The sequence below is a fragment of the Pollicipes pollicipes genome, unplaced genomic scaffold, assembly GCF_011947565.3.
Source record: "Pollicipes pollicipes isolate AB1234 unplaced genomic scaffold, Ppol_2.1 Scaffold_5724;HRSCAF=6776_pilon_pilon_pilon, whole genome shotgun sequence".
Classification (NCBI taxonomy): Eukaryota; Metazoa; Arthropoda; class Thecostraca; order Pollicipedomorpha; family Pollicipedidae; genus Pollicipes; species Pollicipes pollicipes.
In genome coordinates this window covers 53,873,246-53,894,250 of record NW_023596746.1, presented here as the reverse complement: position 1 = coordinate 53,894,250, position 21,005 = coordinate 53,873,246, and the positions used below count along the sequence as shown (strand labels likewise).

At 52.5% G+C, this 21,005-nt stretch overlaps 1 protein-coding gene and 1 non-coding gene across 2 annotated transcripts; one reads left to right on the top strand and one right to left on the bottom strand.

The window, feature by feature from the left end:
• Window positions 1-7,644: 7,644 nt before the first annotated feature.
• TRNAC-GCA (transfer RNA cysteine (anticodon GCA)) lies at window positions 7,645-7,716 on the bottom strand. Its single transcript has one exon. It is a non-coding gene; the product is annotated as a tRNA-Cys (tRNA).
• A 7,377-nt stretch (window positions 7,717-15,093) lies between these two features.
• Window positions 15,094-21,005, top strand: LOC119102501 (uncharacterized). The gene is made up of 6 exons (XM_037225874.1): window positions 15,094-15,175; window positions 17,971-18,133; window positions 18,997-19,193; window positions 19,533-19,647; window positions 19,949-20,080; window positions 20,408-21,005. Exons 2-6 carry the CDS (start codon window positions 17,971-17,973, stop codon window positions 20,566-20,568), a joined length of 768 nt encoding a protein of 255 aa, XP_037081769.1. The 5' UTR covers window positions 15,094-15,175; the 3' UTR covers window positions 20,569-21,005.

Below are 21,005 nucleotides of genomic sequence, written 5' to 3'. Positions count from 1 at the left end.
ATGGGAGGGGGGGGGGGGGGTAGGTTGTCGGACCTTCACCTCGGCAACAACTTACAAAAATCGACATCCCTGGATAAGTGGCTGTTAATACGTCGATTCAGGGCGCATTTCAGCTAACAAACAATGAGCGACATCAGCTGGTTGTGCTGAGGATGGTATACGCACATTGGCGTTTTCATGACATGTGCTGGGAATTAGGGGTGTTCAGCAATGCATCACTTCGCGCAGAAACTGTCTGATGTTCGCGCTAAATCTGGGCATGCCCTTTGTTCACGTGTGGATGACAGCTAGCTCTGAACAAAGCTGCAACGGGTCTCGAACAGAGTGACTGCCTTCGCCCCGCTGTGCCGAGCACGGATTCACAAATGTTCGGCCTCTCGGCACGCATATGCTGCTGTAGGGTTGGATGCATCAGCGTTTTAAAGATACATGCTCACGTGAGCTAAAAACTTCATAGCATCCGTGCCGCACCTAAGCATCAGCTATCACCGCCGTGTTTTTGTGGATACGTGTGGCGACAGTCGCTTCTTATCACAGGGCGAGAGCTGGGTCAGGCAACACGTGAGTGATGTTATGACAAAGAGCCGGGCAAGAAAGCAGAGTTCTATAGCGAAGCTGATGCTTGGCGATGCCTGAAGCAAAACGCAAGAGCATGCAGTGGCCTGTGTCAGGCAGGCAACAATTCAAGCCAAATAATGTTGGGAGCGAACGAAAGGTGATCACAAGTCCCACCAGAACACGATAGCAACTTCTCATCTTGAATCGTACCAATTCCTCGCAGGATGGTTACGTGCATAGAGAGGCTTCAATTGACAGTCAAACTTGTGGACTGGGGACCGCTCAAGACACGCAATCTCGGGCAGAAATTCTGCAAAGCGCTACAACTACACCCAAGCTCAAGCTCACTGAAGCATGCGCAGGAACACACGATGCAGAGCATTTGTGCCGCATTCACATGTCAAGAGACAATTATTTGTGAGAGTTACACTAAAATATTGAGGCTTTGACCGCAACAATTTCGCCGGGTATGCGATTGTATTCAGCACAAGGGTAGTAGTCAGTCACACCATGCATGTATGTCCTTTATAAGTGTTTGTTTTAAAGGCGCCGTTCCGTCCATCTTGCGACGATTAAATGCACCAACCGATGCGTGACTTTCACGTCAAACATTTTGTGATGGACTGCACACATCAGACGCAGCTTGGTGCATGCGCTGAAGCACACAAGCACAGAAATATCTAACGGAAGCTCCTACCAGTTGCTAGTCGCAAGCATTCTCGTACCAGGCATCAATGATTGCTTGATATCTTCGTTTAAGCAGTACGTCCTGTTATATTTATCGCCGGCTGTTTGAAGCGTAAGAATTCACGGGCCCGCAAAGGTAAGGACGATGCTTATTTCTCACGTTTACCAGCTATGTTTCGGAGAGGCTATTGTGGGGCCTTCGATGCCACTCAGGCAGCGGCACAGGACTGCACAGGACACGCGACAGGGCTTCTGACTTGCGTAGGCGCGCTTCGCTGAAGGAGCACGAGGTGAGGGGGAAGGGGGACTATAACCGTACAAGTGCTGCGTTTCTGGTTACTAACACACCTTTCGTGATTCTGTTTCCTAGAAAAAATCTCACTAGCAAATTCAGTGCTAATGAAAGCACAGCTGGGTAGTATAACACCACGCCCTACTGAAAGCCCAGCTGGGTAGCATAACATCACACCCTACTGAAAGCACAGCCGGGTAGCCTAACATCACACCCTAAACGCATCCACGCGGCTAGTTTTGTGCCATGGATGGTTACCCTGCTTGCAAGAGCTCTGGCCATTTCTGCCATATTCGTTGAAAAGATACCTTTCGAATAATCCCTGATGGCCGGGCCAGTAACGATAATACGATGTAGGTCATGACTGGAGCTGGCGCACCATGCTGGAAAACACGAGATGGGTAGGATGCGAAATAATGCGGACCAGACCAGCTGTTTTTTTCCGACATGTGTCCCGCGCATGGCGTCCCATTTGGTGAGCCAGCAATTGGAGAATAGCGCGAGGCTGCGTCAATAGATGTTGCTGAGATATTGTCTTTTGTCTTATGATAGAAGCTGAATCTTGGCTTACTTTAGCCGAACTCCATCATTTATTCAAACTGTTGACTTTACTGTCAAGGATCTGTTTACCAAGTCAATAATGCAGAAGTCCGGACTCAAGTCGTTCGTTTATGGTAAAAAACTTTTGCTTTATATTGTAACTTATTCTAGGCTACACAAGGACTAAAACACCTAAAATGGATATCATGCCAGGTTGAGCGCACCTTGGCTTTCCTCAATAATGACACAGGACTGACATTTGCAATGCTTACCATAAACGCTACTTACTTCCGGATTAAAGATACCGATGCGGAGGCAGGAAAGTAATAGGCGTCTATGGGAAACTGACTGAAAATTTTTAGTTCTTGATGTCAAAATGTCCAAGGCACATGCTGTTGCAGAGTTCTATCCTGATAACGTTCGAACGTTCGAAGTGAGCACTGCATTTTACTGGTACTTGGTCGTCTCGATTTCACCAGTCTAGACACCAGCAATCTTCATGAACTCTAGACGTAAGACATTCCGGGAAACATCGGCTCTTAAAAACGAGATAACATTAAAAGTGGAAGCAAAGGTATGCTGGATGAGTGTGCTACGCACTTCCAACGTCTGTACAAATCAATTCAAGGTGAAAATCAGGCTTAAAAAAGTTTCCCACTTGATGACGATGCTCCACAATTATTGGAGGAAGATAAGATGCTGTATGAGGGACCTAATAACCAGAGAGCAGTGTAAGAACGTACAAAACCGAATGGCACATAGCAAATCACCTGGAGCATTTGGATTTATCACCGAATTTTACAGTTTTTTTCTGGGAACACATTGAAGATGTGATAACGAGCTATATAAACGACGCAAGATGTAGACAATAGCTATTTATTTCACCCGGGCGGGAGATCTTAACGCTCACTCCAAAAAAGGAAATCAGATGTCGCTGACAGTCAAAAGACCGATCCGTTTGCTGAATGTTATGCATGAGATAATAGCCACAGTTAGCCAACATGCTCGTGGTCGCGTAATTGATAAAATCATGCATACTAGCCAAGCCAGCGATTTGCCCCGAGCAGCGTAAAGGGACCCCGAGCGCCCGTGTTGTCAAGGGGCTCCGAGTCGGCCAGAGCCAGTGCTCGTGAAGACCCAAAGACCCTAGCGGGCCCACCCGGTCTCACGATCAAGGGCCCAATTGGGGGGTCTAATAGCATGAAGTGCTGATCGGAGTCTTGTTCAGGGGCCAAGACATGCAAAGATGGATCCTCACATAACGGTCAGAGGGTCTTTTATGCCCATTGTGGACCCTCTGAGTCGATATGGGCCTATATGTCGGTCAGGTACCACCGCGCCACATAGTCGGCTCTGTGTCGGTATTGGCCTGACGACCCGCTCTCCAATCAGCTATAAACCCCGGGCCAGTAATTTACACTGGTCGGGGGCCTTGTATCTTTCAGGGGCCCACACCGCCTAACGGAGGGCCCTGCGCTTATAAATGCCCCGAGCCGACCAAGAGAAGTGTTTGATGAGGTCCTGAAGAGGGACCCGGGCGGCCCACTGGAACCGACTATCAAAGGCCCGGTTGGAGGGCGTAAGGATCCGAAGAACTGACTGTAGGTTACATTAAGAACCCCTGCAAACAATAACTTATGATGAGTGCTCACACTGAGGTAATAGAAAGGTCCTGTGGCGATTGGAGCCCCCAGAACGATGGGCCCCCAACCTTTTTCCAGCATGGGCCCGTTTAGCCCAACTGGAGTCTATGTGCCAATAATTCGACAATCTGCGGTGAGCCAGAGCTAGAGCTAATGCCAGTTCATGCGTCGATCCACGATCAACTGTGCGGGCCAGAAGGCCTCCCGCGCCAGGGAGTGGACCAATGTGATATGATGTATCCCTTTAAGGGTCTCTGGATTGACCAGGGGATGCCGCCCCGTGTCGTCAGAATGACGGCCGGAAAACACACCGCGGTGGGACAGAATGGCCCTTCAGCTCTTGACCGGGAATAACAATGTGCCCCGTACTGTTGTACTCAAAGGGGCCCCTTTACCGGAAAGAAATAAGGGGTCTCATTAGCGCTAGATGGAGTGGGTCGAAATGGGTCAAAAACGCACGAGACTATCCCATATCTCGCTGTGAGCGTTCATTATTGTGCAGAATCGACTAGTGGAAGAAATACAGTCAAAATGTTTGAGCCTGCACGCTGGGTGATGATAGTGTAGTGGCCCACGCGCCTGCGTTAGCCATTGCTCGTTTGGGAAAGTGAAGGTATGGGGTTCGATTCTCTGCGGTGCCCACCCTTCCTACCATGGTGAGGGGCTGACGGCACCATATAGCCCCAGCAGCTGAGTGCGTCATAAAGCCTCAATGACACGGCCGGAATCTCGGAGAGCAGGGATAGAGATGGCTTGGGTCGTAGTTTTCGTAAAACTGAACGCCCTTGGCCACTACAAAGTAGCGTCAGGGGCGGGCCCCGAGCGCGCAACAATGACCAAAATAATGTCGCTGAATGTCTTTCAAAATAAATTCGTACAGTTCAATGATTTCCCCGGGGGAAACTCTTTTTTAACTTCCAGGATGTCCTCTTGACAGACTAACGGTCAAATCAACACAACACATATAAAATTTACCTCTACTCTTCCAGTTCCACAACCAGATTCCAGCACCACTTCGCGGTGCTGTAAAGACCAGGACGTTATTGGCAGCACTATAAACACCGCCCAGGTGAGATATGCGCTCGGAATGTCTCTAAATATACGATTTGGTGTACAAAAGCGCTGAAAAGTCCTTCTTTTGGATGCATCACTATATTCGTCCACCTGTTGGCCCCGGCCTAGTGTAAGCCGCAGGGCCGAACCTGCGCGCCCCTGTTGGCCCCGGCCTAGTGTAAGCCGCAGGGCCGAACCTGCGCGCCGTAAGGAAACTGCAACGCCTGGCGCCGAGGTTTTTGTTTGTAAGACATACGAGCGCGTTTGCTCAAAACTACGTTATATAATTTGTACCGCTAATTAGTTCTGACAGAATGCTGAATATATCCAAGCAAACATGCGGTGAAGATATCCATGCAAACATGCAGTGTTCCAATATTCGGCCAATTGGGTGGCAGGGACGTCGACATTTGGGGCTCACTGCCTGTTGCCAGTCCCCTGGCTCAAAATCAGCCAATCAGCATCGAACCGGGCAGCTGTCAATCCAGTATCTAAGCGCCCCAGGCTTTACTATCGTGCTGGCAGGTCAGATGTCGGAGTTCGGGGTACAAAGAGCAACGGATTAGTGGCGATGAATTGCGGGCGTGGGCCACCGGAGAGCGAGCATTCTTGCATCATCAATTCATCTTTACATTCTGCACACCCTACGGAATGAATTTTGGAACGCTGCAAACATGGCCTGGCCATGCTTAATGCAAATTGTTGACCCAATTTTCATCTTGAATCTACATTCGCGGAATGCTTGCTATTTGTGTACGACTCCAAACCAAAATTCCTGACAAAAGCGTAAACTTAAGGCAGAATTGATCCCGCGGTGGGGTCTGGCCATATTCTAGTTACAAAAGGTAAAAAGGTGTGATATATACATATACATATATATATATATATATATATATATATATATAGGAAAAAGCATGTCCTCAATAATAAATAGGTCATAGCCGGGGGAGGGCTTTTTTCTATCAGGGGGCCCTCTGTCAACCCTGTGTCCCCCCCTCCTCGTCCAGGCTCTGGCTGTGCCCCTGGTCTCGCCTTGGTAGGGTTCTGTGCTATTTCAAAAATTAATAAAATGTCACGTGAGAATAAAACATCATCAAATAGAATGGGAACGGTAAGGCTCAGCACAACTTTTCTGCAATTAAAATATGTGGAAACATGTTTTTCGCAGGTTTACTTCAGTCGTTTTCAGGTGGAATCCACATCTAGCTTCCAATTCCTAAGCGTTACATTTTGGAGAATAAGTTACCTGCTCTTCAAAACATAGCGTTAAATTAGGACCTTTGACGAGCATGAGGCTTAAAATCTGCGCGTTCAGTGCAATTTGGCCGCAGCAAGGGTTCGCTTATTCAAAATATGTGGATTCACTTGTTTGAAATAGAGGCTTGCCACGTCCATCCAGCGGCAAAAGGGACAGGCATCTTGTGCTACCATTACATCTCTGATACATTTGGCTAGTTTGCTTTCAACTGCTCAACATTTTCAGGAAAACACGTTACTTTGTTCAGTGAGAAAGTTCCCGTGCGTCCACCAGGGCCGTCGCTAGTGCGCCAAATGCTGTACTATGGATTCTCCATAGCTGACAAATGTTCGTGGTTAACAATATTTTAGCCGTAAAACCAGATGCATCACTTCCTGAAAACGAACGGGAGAGGGGAGCTGAGCCAATATAATTAACCTAACCTACCCAAAATCCTGATTATCTCCGAGTTTCGACCACTTTGATTTGCATTTTTGATGTCGAACTCAAAGTTCATAAGGAAGCAAGATTTGGCGGGTTCCAGAACTGATTTGAGGCTGAAGAACGATTTCCCATTTAAATCAGTATGATTAACCAGCATTGGCAATGATGATAAATGATGGTGATATTGATAGTTGTGCATTTAAACACCTAGTGCGACAGGAGTTTCGACAGTTGCTGTATGTCATTGGCTTCAGAAAAGCATTGAGGCTGCTCAAGTTATCATTGGGGGAGGATAAGCCCCCGCCCCTCCCCCGAAAGTGTACTAAGTAAGGCCATACGTAAAACCCTCGAGCAGGAAGGACCGTCACAAACGAAACTGATACGAGGCAGGCGATCATAGGCTCTGTTCGTCTCAACCGCTGACAATAGTTTGTCTGTCGTAGCTCTTGGATGACGCTGTTGAACACATGCAAGTAACCAACCTCAAAGACACTGAGTGAGAAAAGATTGTGAAGGACTGCTTATGAACTAGGGAGTGAACAAAAGAACCCACGAGACAACAAATGTCGACTCCGGCGAATTCCTATCGTGAAAACCCCTGCCAATGACAACGCACGTTCAACTGATACGGAGCCAGTATTCAAGACTGCACTGGCGGAGGTCACCGACGATGCTTTGGATTTGGATCTCACTATCCAGCAGCATATGGCAGACCTTGCGCAAAACAAGGGGAAACTTGAGAAAAACCGCCATTCGACCAAAAACACTGTCAGATTTGAGCTGGGGAGCACTGATCTATCGGAAGCGGATGTGCAGAACTTTTCATGAATGGCTGGTGGGCGAGTAGTGCCAGAAAGTTTCCGGAGGAGGGGTGCCATATGCGCCATTACACAGGGAAAATAGCGGCCGAAAAAAACCATTTTGAGAAAAGGAAACAATACTCGTGCCACAATAGCGAGCATGGCTGAATACAGTTGTGCGGACAGTGCTCTGTTTCTAGCAAATCAGGTCTTGTAAATAAGCTTAAAATGATCAGAAACAACTAAAATGGCTATTCCTTCCGACAGACAAAAAGCCGCGGCAGTCGGTATTAAATGACTGTTTCCTCCAACAGACAAAAAGCCGAAGCAGCCCGCACTGAAGTGTTATTTCCTCAGACAGACGAAAAGCCAAGGCCGTTGGCAACAAAGAGGGGGCACCCGGATTTGAACCGGGGACCTCTCGATCTGCAGTCGAATGCTCTACCACTGAGCTATACCCCCGCGCCGCTGGTGGCTGCCAGCTTGGGATTAGGCTCTGACGCGAGGCCGCTAGCCGCCGACTGTGACGTATTTGATTCCGGCAACAGCGCGTCGCGGAGGAGAGCGGACGCACCGCCAAAAGGACTCGTCGGGCGGAAGGCTACTGCGCATTCAGGATTCCTCCCAGATCTCCCCATATTCATCCCTGAACGAGGCCCCGTCGGAGCGCCAACCAAAGCGCCGCCGAGGAGTCCCGTGCGGACCAAGTCTCGGGGACGGCCTCAGGTACATGTAGTTCTGCCTCACCGATGGCCTCAGGTACATGTAGTTCTGCCTCACCGATGGCCTCAGGTACATGTAGTTCTGCCTCACCGTTATCCATTCTCTGTCATCCTAATTCCTAACACCAGAAATGGGCCCGCCTGGGCGAAAGGTTTTTAATCCAAATAATCAGATAGCCAAACAAAGATTTGCGGCACTTGTCGCAGGGTGGCCTCGAGTCGCTTCAGGCGTTCACTAGCTCATGGTCGCCCCAACCATACTGTATTACGATTCCGCACACCCTTGGGCACTAAGTACCCTGTCCTGATACACAAGTAGAGGGAGTGGTGCACGTATTCTGTGATTCCCTGTCGCCTAAACTTAGAACAACGCGTAGACGTGCTACAGAAGCCCTTCTTTCCCGTGAGAGCGGAAACACAGACCACCGAGTGGGGTCTCTGATTGTGCCGCAGGTTGTCGGCTGAAAGTTCATCAGGCTCACCCAGATGTGGTAATAAGTTGAAGTAAAAAGGTTAAGGTCCATGTAAAGCTACCTTTATCCAAAGTGGCTCAGATAAAAGTTGGCCCACGTTTTACTCAACTGTGACAGTCTGCTTCTCATATAGCCAAGACTACAATAGCATTGGACTGACCACTGAATGGCCGGATGTGATGAAAACGAATAGAGTCATCAGTGATCTCACATTTGTGAAACCATCAGCGTACAGAAGATGCGTATTTGAGGACGAGAACGAGTATCTTGCCAGCACCAGGCCAGCGCGCTACATCACCGCACTGTTCTGCTGCCTTTCTGAGCGGCCCTGGGGCGACCTCGCGGGACCGATCGGCACAAGAGTGGCTTCAGCAGGACGGGGCGGCTCCGCACACGAGAGTGACTACAGCAGGGCGGGGCGGCATCGGCACGAGAGCGACTTCAGCAGGACGGGGCGGCACCACACACAAGAGCGACTTCAGCAGGACGGGGCGGCACCGCACACGAGGGGGACTTCAGCAGGACGGGGCGGCACCGCAACCGAGAGTGACCTCAGCAGAACGGGCGGCACCGCAACGAGAGTGACCTCAGCAGAACGGGGCGGCACACCCCACGAGAGTGACCTCAGCAGAAACGGGCGGCTCCGGCACGAGGGTGACCTCAGCAGAACGGGGCGGCTCCTGCACGAGGGTGACCTCAGCAGAACGGGGCGGCTCCGGCACGAGGGTGACCTCAGCAGGACGGGGCGGCTCCGGCACGAGGGTGACCTCAGCAGGACGGGGCGGCTCCGGCACGAGGGTGACCTCAGCAGGACGGGGCGGCTCCGGCACGAGAGTGACCTCAGCAGGACGGGGCGGCGCCGCACAAGAGAATGACTATAGCAAGACGGGGCAGCACCGCACACGAGAGTGACTTCAGCAGGACGGGGCGGCATCGCACAAGAGAGTGACTACAGCAAGACGGGGCGGTACCGTACTGCCGTATTCTGCAGTCGAATCCTCTATATGCTGATCCAGCTATTATCATGTGAACTGTTCTTAAAGGTTTGCAGACTGGCCTAACATGTGAAGGAGTTTCGAAGACAAAAAAAAAAAAAACTACACACCTTCCGAACACTACAGGATACCGAATACCGGATGAAATGAGCATGACGCTGACAGCGACGTGTGTAGGCCCCTAGTGAACTAGAAGTCACATTAACTTGGCTGCATTTTTTTTCACCCAGCACTCTCTTTTTACTCACATGCAGTTGGGGAGGCTCAGAGGAGCAATGGGGACTCAAGTCAGCATTGGTAGGTTGGGGCTGAGTCTCCCTCCTCCGAAAGCATATGAGGGGACGCACGCTGCGACTGCGACTGCGGCTGACACAGGCATACCATTAAAGAGTACGGCATTTATTTAAAACGGGTGGCCTCCCGTTCGCCCGTTCTCATGCCCACTTTGCCATGACACCACCTCGAATTGTTTAACACAAAAAATAAAACAAAAATGGAGGCTTTGGTGTCGGGTCCCCCTGGATAGAAAAACCTTTCTTTCCTAACCACTCATGGGTGGCCAGAGCTCACGCACGCGAGCAGGAGAAATCCCGTGACTGCGAGCAGTGGCGGCACTCACGTGCACCACCGAGCGCTTGATGGAGCAATATCTCCAGCAGCTGCAACAACTGACAACCTGGGGATTCCTATGCTAATAATTGTGAGCTGGCGGGAGATTGCTCCTTGTCTCATGAACATTGACGGCATTTTTAATCAGGCCGACTAACACATACGACCACGCCAACAGCATAGACTCGTGGAGGAAATGGGAAAACCCACGACCAGTGTTCCCAGCCAAGGGGTGCTCCCCGAAAAGAAGAATATGAGCGTTACAGGGTAAACTGTGACGTAGCCAAATTGTGTCTGAGCCAAGAATGACAACCTCCCAGGTAGCGCCCGCAGGCAGACGCTGGCTTCACGCCTGTTGCCACTAACGCGAACTGTTGAGGTTGAGCGAGATACTGGGAGTTAAGTTTGGCGTCGGGTTTGTGTTGCCTGAACACAACTGCTGAACACTCTTCTAGATATCAGCCGCCCACGGGATCCTATTCATAAGCCGAGGTAAGAAAACGCATGGTTTATGGCGCATATCAACTAAATTGTATTGTTTGGGTTGAGGGAAGAAATCATAATTTGATCAATGCTCGGGAGCAAGTACACCTAAAAGTGTTGGCCAACTGTGACCAAACGAATGTGGACGGCCGCTGAATATCAGCACGGGTCCGTATTATAATGTCCACAGCTAGTAATGTCCACAAGATAGTTTGACCCGTGTCCGTTAGCGCACGGTGTCTATGGACATTACGAACTGTGGCCATTGTGAGCGCCCTCCGTCAGCAGATAGGGCCCCCGTCAACAGCGCTGGGTCTTCCATACCAACCAGTAGAACACAGCACCAATGTGGTGTGCCCCGGAACAACCGGAAGAGTCTGTGCAAGGTTAACATAAATAGCCCTGGCGCCATATAAGAATACATGGCTTATCAGTAGCATACGGCATTTATGCATAAGAATTTGCATAGCAACTACACATGTGCATAGCTACAGCAAGAACAAAGAGCTTTCCTAGCAGATCGAGAGTCAAGACGAATATGGAAGGACGCTGAGTGGTAGAGATTTCCTTGCAGTTTCACATATATGGGCCGCGTCAACAGTGCGGGGCTCTCCAAGCAAATAGAAGGCACCCAAGACCAATGTGTGGCTGGCCCCCGGCGATTGTGAGTGTCCGAGCAAATTCACAGATGGTGCCTCCGACTGGAATGTCGAGCCGTCTATAAATGTGAACAGGTGGGGAAAGGCCCAGACGGATGCAGAGGGTCCCTGAGCACCCAGCCTAGGTAAGTTACCTTATAGGGCTCCGGTGACGGCATGGAGCCCCGCGAGCAAACAGAGAGAAGCCAAGGTATTGTGAAGAGCCGCTGAGCGATCGAGAGCGCCCCGACAGGTTCGCACAGGCCCTCGACAGCGGTATTGTGAAGAGCCGCTGAACGATCGAGAGCGCTCCGACAGGTTCGCACAGGCCCTCGACAGCGGAATTGTGAAGAGCCGCTGAGCGATCGAGAGCGCCCCGACGGGTTCACACAGGCCCTTGACAGCGGCATGCAGCCCTCCGAACCAGGGTGAAGAACCCGTGAAGGGCCTCTGAATGATCGGGAATACCCCGGCAGGCTAACATACGGCGCCTCGGACCACGGTGCAGGGTGCTCTAAGCAAATAAGAACCAAAGATAAAACGGAAGGCCCCTGAGCAATAAAAAGAGGATAATCCTGGCCCATCCGCGATCACGGATCGTGGCCGCGATCCTCGGGGCCAGGCGCTCAGGATGTGATGACACGCGGCGGTGCGGGTCGAGCCGGCGCGCCGTCGATGGGACGACGGCTCGGCACGCGCCGGTGCTGACCCTGACCTGGGGAGCGACCGGCTGATGTCCTGATTCATGTGTCCGGAGTGCGGCGTTCGGCCTCGCGCGCGTCCAGCCGCAGCACTCGGCCATTGCCGGCGGGTGCAGAGCAGCCGTGTCAGTGTTGATGCAATGCTCAGGTTATTCAAAAGCATCCACCTCGACTGGTGTAGCCAAAATACACAGAAGCTTGCCCCCGCAATGCTGCATAATTGTTCATTATTTGCTGCATTGTTTACTGTTTACTGCAAGCTTATGATCTATGTGTGTCCTAAATCCGAGTGTTTAGTACAGCACTGAATAGTCGCCAGCGCCGCTTTCCGCTCTCAGCAGCAGTCAACGATTGCCAGATTGTTTACAACGAATGCAGTCTCAAAGTTTGTTAGTGTTTGTCGTTCATGCTACTGCCAGATGTGCTGTGTCGGTTATATCTGACTGCGATCAGTGCCATCACGGCGATATATGTTTGATCTCGAATCTTCCCATGCACAGCTCAAGTTAAGGCCTCTAAAGCGCCTGCTTTCCGTTCCAGCAGCCATGTGAGTATTTACTTTAATTGACATTAATTGTAACGGTAATTAATAGTAATTGACACCCAAACCAAACTTGGAGATCTGCATCCCCATCAATCGCAAATGTGCTACAATCTGCCACATCTTTGAGGCGAGGGCGGACTGGCAGCTGCTAGCGATCCTGGGAACAGCCCGTCGCCGAGCGCCCTGCTGACCCCGAAGGGCCTTCTCGTGTCTTTCGGCGCCAGCACGTGGCCCGTCCGCTCACGCACACCGCCCTGCGATCAGATGACCCCCCCCCCCCCCCCCTCCCTCAGCCGGCGCGGGCTAGGGTCGGCCGCGGCAGTGGCGGCCGGCCGGCAGCACGGCAGCCGCCCTGGAAAACCCGGCCGTCTGCAGACGGCGTGGGGCGGCCCGACTCGGCAGGTCAGGGAGGCGCGCTGGGCCTGCCCGTCCCTTCGGCGAACCGCAGACCCGGCCGGCCGCCAGCACACAGCTGCTGACGGTGTTGCTCCGGTGTGGTACAGGGGTGTGTGCTGGTGTGCGGCTGGCGGGCACGGTCCGTTTTGAATAAGTCTTTGGGGCTTTCGGGCGCGTCGATGAGTATGGTCACGCGGCGCCAATTGGGTCTGCTTGACTGCTGCTCCTCTGAGAATACACAACGGTCTGGTGCACATCATTTGCTGGAGAAAAGAAGACTGCATTCTCACAAGAGGTGCAAATGGCGTTTTTCTAAGGACGTGAACTGCTTATTACCGAGCGTACCGGTTTACGGCTTATGGTGCATTTAGCCGTCGCAGGTACAGGTTCTTCCATCTCGGGCCATTTTCAAGGCGCCGTCTGCACACTGTCAAGAACAGGAGTTCACTCATGCTCTGCACTGGAGCCCACCCACTGGAGTCGCCGGAGTCAGCATCGCGGCGTACTGCCGCACAGAACCCGCGAAGAGCTGACCGTGATAGACAGCTCGTCGTAAACTTTGCAACCAGCAGTGTTTATTACTTGCGCTTTGATGATGACGTGCATGGGAAAGCACGGTTACATCTGAACCATTTTTTTGTACGAGAAACTGAAGTTAGCACACCAAAATTCCACTGCAATCATGGCTTAGTCGGTCATCCCAAGGCGATTTCCAAGACCTGGGTCTCCTGGAGCGGATCTGGAGGACCCCAGTGCTCCTGGCATTAATTGGTCAGCTGTTTAGATAGCCGGCATGCTTATCACGCGCTATCGAGACCCCGACGAGAGGAGCTCCCTCGCCTGCGGTGGCAAGGACGCTGGAGCTGCGACCGGCGTAGAGGGTGGAGCAAACATTGTCACCACTCATCCCGGCCGGGCCAGCGGAGTCGGCTCAGCTAGCAACATTGCTTGGATGTTGGCGTAACTGCCATCGTTCATTTGCCTCTCTATCGAAATATTGGCGCGTCCCGTAACCTTTGTCACAATGAGAGCTTGTACAAACCCTACTCGTTTGGTTTTAAAACGTGTCACGCGAACACTTCAGTGCAACGGAATGGTGTTTGGATTATCTGAGTGTGAAACCTTTCCACGCCTGACCTGTGATGGCAAGTTTCTGTCCTCTCCCCCCCCCCTTACCCCACCCCAGGTCACCGATTTACGACCCCGCTCCCAAAGTCTTGCGCGGTGAAAATGAGGAAATTATGTTTCCGCAACGCCTTCCTGGCTCCCTGTAGGCCAGACATTCTCGTCGTCTGGTTCTGCAAAGGTGTGCAGTGGCTATATAGCTCGAGCCTCTCCAATGTATGCAGCTTTGCAGAAGTCATTCAAGGTCAATGTGGCATCAGAGGAATGGTCCACGAAGTCATTACAGACATCCTGAGCCAAATTTGCTGACATGCATCATGAGACGTTCAAGGGTAATTCAAGGCCAAAATGGAGTCATGCCGAATTTTGGAAATCACCTAAAGTACTGTCAGACCCTACATGACAAATATCATCGTTAATGAATGATTTGGGCACCAGTGCATGCAAGTCGTGGTCATGGAGTGGTCTCAAGTGGCGTTACTTTTTACCTCTGGTAGTTGAATGGTGGCATGCTTTGTTTTCCGTCCGCTGTACTCGGTAGTCATTCGAAAAGCCACGATGAGACGGCGAGAGCAGTTACCTTTGGCCTCATCTGACCCCACCTGACTGATCAGCTATAATCGACAAGGGTGTGTTTCCTGTTACGTCGGGCGAGGTAAGCCCTCTCACGGCTTTGAAAAGATAATGGTCCGACTTGGGAGAAACACCTGCTGGGCGTGTTTTGACCAGGGTTCATCATTTTCTCCCGCTCAGCTACCAGCCTGTTTTATCAAACTACACGCCCGACAAGGGATGACTAAAACCACCTCAACAAACTTGTCGACCACGTTTGGAGCCACCACCTTGTTTTGTTGCTGTTTGGTTATTTCTGCACCTGACTCCGGTGATGTGAGCTGGCTGCCCCCACACCCCGGGGCTGTATCGTGGCGCCCTGCTCGTCGTGCGGTATCATTGCATGAGACGCGAGCGTTGTCCACATCAGACGGTGGCTGGCCTGGCCTGTGATGCGGCCGGTACAGCGCATCGGGTGAGCGGCGGCAGCGGCCTGCACGGTGCCGGTCCAGCCGGTCGGACGGGCCTGCTGGGCCTTCCCAGAGCCGCCGGCCGCCGCCCGGACTCGCCTTTATGAGCGGGCGCCGGCCGGCCGGCGGCACTTGACGGCCAGGAGTGAGCGGTGCCAGGCGAGCTCGTGACGTGTCGTCCTCGCGTGGATCGGTGGAGCTTGAAACACTAAAGTGAGTACATGCCCAAACAAGGGACAGGTGGGGCCTGTGAGTGTATCGCAGTCATGTGTGGGGTTAGCTGTACATCACGTGAATGACCATACGCTTGCTAGTGCAGGTGAGCGAAAACAAAGATTCGAGAGATCGGGCGTTGCCGTGCGCGAGGGTCCAACACACTTTAAGCGTCGTAAGCCGCATAACGGATGAGTCAGGGTAAGGCTTGGAATGGCCGGCGATAAGCGCGACGGCCGAAAATCAAATAAAACGTTTTGTTTCATGCAAGGTACTAGTAGTTAGAGATTGACATTTCTCTCCATGGGTTCTGCTTCATTTCCCCCGTGTCCGGTTCGGATCAGTTGTTGATCAGGCCTAACCAACAGAGATAATGAAAACACAAAGAACGGAAATATCACGCTCGGAAATTTACAGTTCGGTCTCTCATCGAATTATATGAAGATCCGCTCAACTGTTGAGCTACTCGTGTCATTGCTTTTTAGTGATTGATGGCCTGATATTTGGATGTAAAAACAATAGTATGATAAGACATCCTATGACAGACATTTCCTGTTGACGCTGCGTGATCCTGCAGTTGGGAGGCACCACTGCGGAGACCTTTCATCTACATGCATCACCCGAAAAGTATCGCGTGAACGGTGGACTCACTTGCGCCCCAACGAAATGAACGTTTGACTGGTGTTGCGCCAAAGGGTTCGGCAACCATACCTGAAGAGATAACTAAACTGTAGTGCGGTGCACGCTAGAGCAAGTGCATTAATGGCATGAGCCGCCGATACGGTAAGCGGACTTAGCATGCAGCCTGTGACAAGGATACTTCAATGCATCCGAGCTGTTTGTCTGATTAGCGGCCCCGAAGCCAGTTGATGTGGTCCAGCCCAGGTGGGCCCATCTATTGCCGTCTAGCATGGATGGGATAGTACTCTGCGTTGCCACACAAGCGCAAGCGTAAGAAACAAGCGCTCTCCTGCTGCACGGTGGGCGCCGGTGTGTCGGCTTTTAAACAGCTGTCAGGACGGTATAGCCCGCGTCGTAATGGCGAGGCTGCCGTTGTTTCTGTGACATTAGCGGTCGTGCTTCGCTTTCAGCCCAGTCAGCTGTATGAAGGAGCTCTCCGGTAATGCAGAAGGCAAGGTCACGCACGTGACCTCTGTGATGTCCCAGGTTTTCCGAAGCGCTCATGTCACAACACCCCTTTTTACCTTTTCCGTGCCACTGCGTGGCGTTGCATGGGCCTGAACAGTCGACACAGTGTGCGAAAGTGCTGCATCGTATTCCAAAAGACTCAACGGCCTTGGATGATCTCCACGGCTGATGCCGGAGTTCGGCCCATCCGGGCCTCTCCACCACTACCGATCTGTTCCTTTAACACGTGGCCTACGGGCGCCAAACCGGTGCCACTGGGGTCAGGTCAAGGTCGGTCGGCGTGTCGCGCCCGGCCGCGCCGCACGCGCTTCCTTATCAATTAGCGGGCTCCGGGGCGCGCGCCCGGCCCGTTACGACACGGTAGCCGTCCCCCGCCCCACCTCTCTCTCTCTCTCTCTCTCTCTCTCATCGCCACTCTCTCCGTCTCCCTCCCATCTCTCTCTATCTCTCTCTCTCTCTCTCTCTTCTCTCTCTCTCTCTCTCGCTCTCTCTCTCTCTAGACTCTCTCTCTCTCTCTTGGTGCGGACTCTACAACAAGGCAGGTGGAACTCCCGGCCGTGACGAGCCAGCGTCAGTGATCGTATCTGGGCACCGCGGCGCCGCGCATCGCACCCCCCGCAATCCCCGCCGCACGGCTTCACAAAGACACGGGCACGCACGCGCGCAGGCGGCGCGTTGGGCGCGCGGCGAGCGGGTTCAGTGTTCGCATGGCGGTCGTCCCGAATTCCAGCAGCCGGTGGTAACCGCCGCTGATGCTGTAAGCCTCAGGCGAGCACAACAGACCCGGGATCTAGGTCAAGCCCGGGGAGGGGATTGAGCCAGCCCGTTGAACACAGCCCTCATGGAGGCCGGGACAAGTGCTACACCGAGGATCCCGGGCGCACTGTGCTCATGATTTGGGCTTTGCTCACCTCCTGGTGCTATGCCGCGGTCGTGGTCGCTGCCTTCTCACAAGTGAGCTTCCGAGAACTAATTCACTCTGATTACCCAACCACTTATGTTCTGAGGAAAGTCTTGCTATCTCTGCTATGATCTTGCTATCTCTGCTATCTCTGCTGCTATCTCTCTACGATAGCAGCTCGTGAAAACGGTTCACACGGCAGATCGCGTACGTACGTTTACGTATCCAACGTACCCGTGACCCATCTGACATTTTCATGCCTCGGAAAAAACGAACGTCAGATCTATTTAAGTGGCCGGAAAATCCCACTAACGGCGAAGAAAATTGGCGCGCCGCTTCTCAACAAGCACTCACATGTGCACTTCCCAGTAACCGTTACGGCATTTCCCATGCGTCACAACTCAGCCGCACTGGAAAGCTTACCAATGGGCTGTCTTCCATGAAGACTGTGGGTAATAGCGCAACTTGTGTTTGTGGCTTTTCGCGAAAACCTGTTGCATGGTTGGACCAGTCTCAAACACCATCACCACGGCCGGTATCCTTCGTCACCTTCTAAGTATCATCTCTACATGTAGACCAAGGACGTTCTGAGCGCTTGGGCTCACGTTTGTACTCGATGTTTTCAACTTTGTATGCGTATGTACACACACAACATGTATTCTTACTGTTCTACCAAGCCGCGTGCGCATGTAATCTACGTTTGTTGTCAAAACTCCGAATCTCACGTTTGTGTATGCATCAACAGATGTCGCTGACGCGGAGTCTGCTGGTCGCGGCGCTGGCTGTCGCTGCGGCGGCGGTGCCATTCCCCGGCCGTGGCCATAGCTCCTCGTCCATCACGTTCGTGGATACCAGGCAGCCGTCCAAATCGCCGGCCTGGGGCAACCGAGGCGGTAACATACAATTCGGTAGGTGCAGCCTTCCCATACAGCGGGCTTACTTCACCCAGGCGTCTGACCTCGGCGGCGTTCACTCATTCGCCGATCCCGCGCAGAACGCCGAGGACGGAGCGACCCGAGTGTGCCTAGTGCGTGCGGCACGAGGCATGCATTTCCCGCTCCCCGAGAGACATGTACTTCGTGTGGAGCATTTTGCGCACCTCTCGACTGGCGCCGCCGCCGGGAATCCATCCTACGTTCCCGACAGTCAGCCACGCAGGGTCTCAACACCACTCAGCGCTGGCGGAGCTCGCTCTCAGAGTGCTCTGGTTCCCAGTGCTGCCCTAGTCATCAATGCACTTAACGTTTCGCGTTGGTCATGCCAGTCATGTTGTGGCTCAGTGTTATACGCATAAAGGTGGTACAAATTCAGTGTCGATTTGGAATTGACTTTCACATCTTACACCGTCTAACTCATCACCTAATCTTCAATCGTCGCACCATATTTTGCCCAGTCGCATCGTCTTGCGTTGATTAAAGTGCGTGAGTAAATGCCCAACAGTGCTGATGCTATACAATGTTTTGGGCGTTACGCCGTTTAATTCGACGATGATCTGCCCCACTCCCTAAGGCTAAGAACGCTGCCCAGTCTGTCGGTCCCGATTGCGCAGTTCGTGGAGATGGTGTGCAAAATAAGCCGCGATCGGTTACATAGCGCAGCAACCTCATGCATCTTTGGGACCACTTCGTCAAAAAAACATTCCAAAAAATGAGACCGTCGTCGATTTTGATGCAAGCCTCACGTGCACTCGAATGTATTAGCCCTGATACAGCCTCGCGCGGCACTCAGCTGCGACCGGCCGGAGGGTGAGCACGTCACCTCGGTGCCACAGGCCAGACCAGCGCCACCAGCAACCAACAGTCAACGGGTGACACGCAGACGAACCAGGGCCAGGCCACTGGTGTCTCCGTGCAGCAGCAGACAGGCCTGGGCGGTGCCGTCCAGACCACCAACAACGCGGCGGCGATTGAGGCGCTGCAGCAGGCCGGCGGCGGCGGCGGCGGTGGTTCGCAGAGCTCCAACAACCAGGTCAGCATGGATGGGCGGACCCGCGCCGGCTCAGTCCAGTCCGGCCCGCCGAGGCCTTGGCGAGACGTCTGGCCACTCCGGTGCTCTGTTGAAAGCTTCACTTGATTTCTCTGTTTTGGCAAAGACCAGGAATAATAAAAAAGTTCATGATTAACTCTGAGTGCATGCGGAAGAGCACAAGCCAAAAAGGTGCACATTTGGGAACGCGACACGGCACGAGCTGCCTTAAGCCTTGCGCACGCATGAGGTAGACATATCAAGGGTATTGTACATGCCGTCCCAGACACATGTGTGCCTTGCCCTGTGTCTGACGGCCGCTTCTCTCCCCGCTCTGCTCAGGTGAACATCATGTCGACACAGCTGCAGCAGAACGTGGAGGGCACGCTGGTGAACGTGGAGGCCGGTCACACGGGCGTGGTGATCGTCAACACGAACGACCAAGACGGAGTCGTCAGTAAGTCCAAAAGGTTTTAGTTGTGAATTATTACGTTGATTAGGTATGGGCGATAACGCATTTAATGAATGATACGGTTGTGCTGTTTTTTACAGCATGGATAAATGATCTTACTCCATGGCGATCACTGCTAGCCTGCAGGATCACTAACAAACTTGATTACTTTTATTAACTCCAGACGCTGTATTAGAAGTTATGCGCTGCCCTTGAATATCAGCTGAGACTTTCCCTAGGTTAACACCACACAGCGTGCATCGCTGACCTGACCGCCTGTCCCTCTGACCTAACCTCCGCCTGGCAGCCGGCCAGCAGGTGGTGAACAATCGGCCGATCGCGCCCGCGACAGAGGGGAGCAGCCGGTGCCGGTACACCTGTCGTCGCAACACCGGCCAACTGTACTGCTGTGATGATGGCACCAACCGCGGAGGACCACGTGAGTGCTCTGCGCCGGCGAGGGCTGCACCGCGCCGTCAAAACGGTCGGGGCAGCATTCTTCTATATGGATGGGATATCGTCTTGCGCTGTTCATTAAAGTCGTGCGGTGAGAGTGCTAAAAGTAGAGCGACATAACTGTCCCCTCGTCAATTTCGTTTTCAATATCATGCATATAATACATTATTCGAAACTTCCCGTACTGCAGTGCATCACTGGCGTATGATCTGACATGTTTCACCCGTTTGTAGAGTCTGTCGCCACGCGTCAAACCGCCCAGCATCACGGGTCTGCCCTCTGGTGACGACCTGTGACGGCTTTGTTTCAGCGGCGATCCACGGCGGCAAGTGCCCTCCGGTCCGGCTGCTCTGCCCTCAGAATAACTTTATCCGCAAGTGCGCCCACGACGGCCAGTGCCTGGAGAGCGACAAGTGCTGCTACGACACCTGCGCTAATACCCACATCTGCACGTTGCCCGACAGCGTCTAGTGCGTCACACGGCTGGTCCGGCGCTTGTTGCCATGGTGACGCGCTTTCTGTGATCTGAAGCTTAGTAAAGTCGTTGGCGCCTTGTGAAGATCCGACGATGGCTATGGTCATGGCGCAGTGTGATATAGCTCCGTCCGAACAAATGCTTACTTAATTGGGGCACTTAAATGCGATCATGTTGTTAAACTACTTGGTAAAACATATAAAGACGAATCGAAGATCAGAACACTTTGTGATGTGTTGTGACGGAGGATCTCCAGGGAGCCGATGTCTGAGCATGATGGGTTCGTGACCGTGGCGCTGTTCAAGGCCCTGGCTCATTATCAGTGCCCTAAGAATGACATACTAAGAATGACGTAAAAGCTGAGATCTGAAATCACATAGCTTAACCTGTAATGTTGCGAGAGAGGGAATGTCAATTATACTGAAGACCTTTC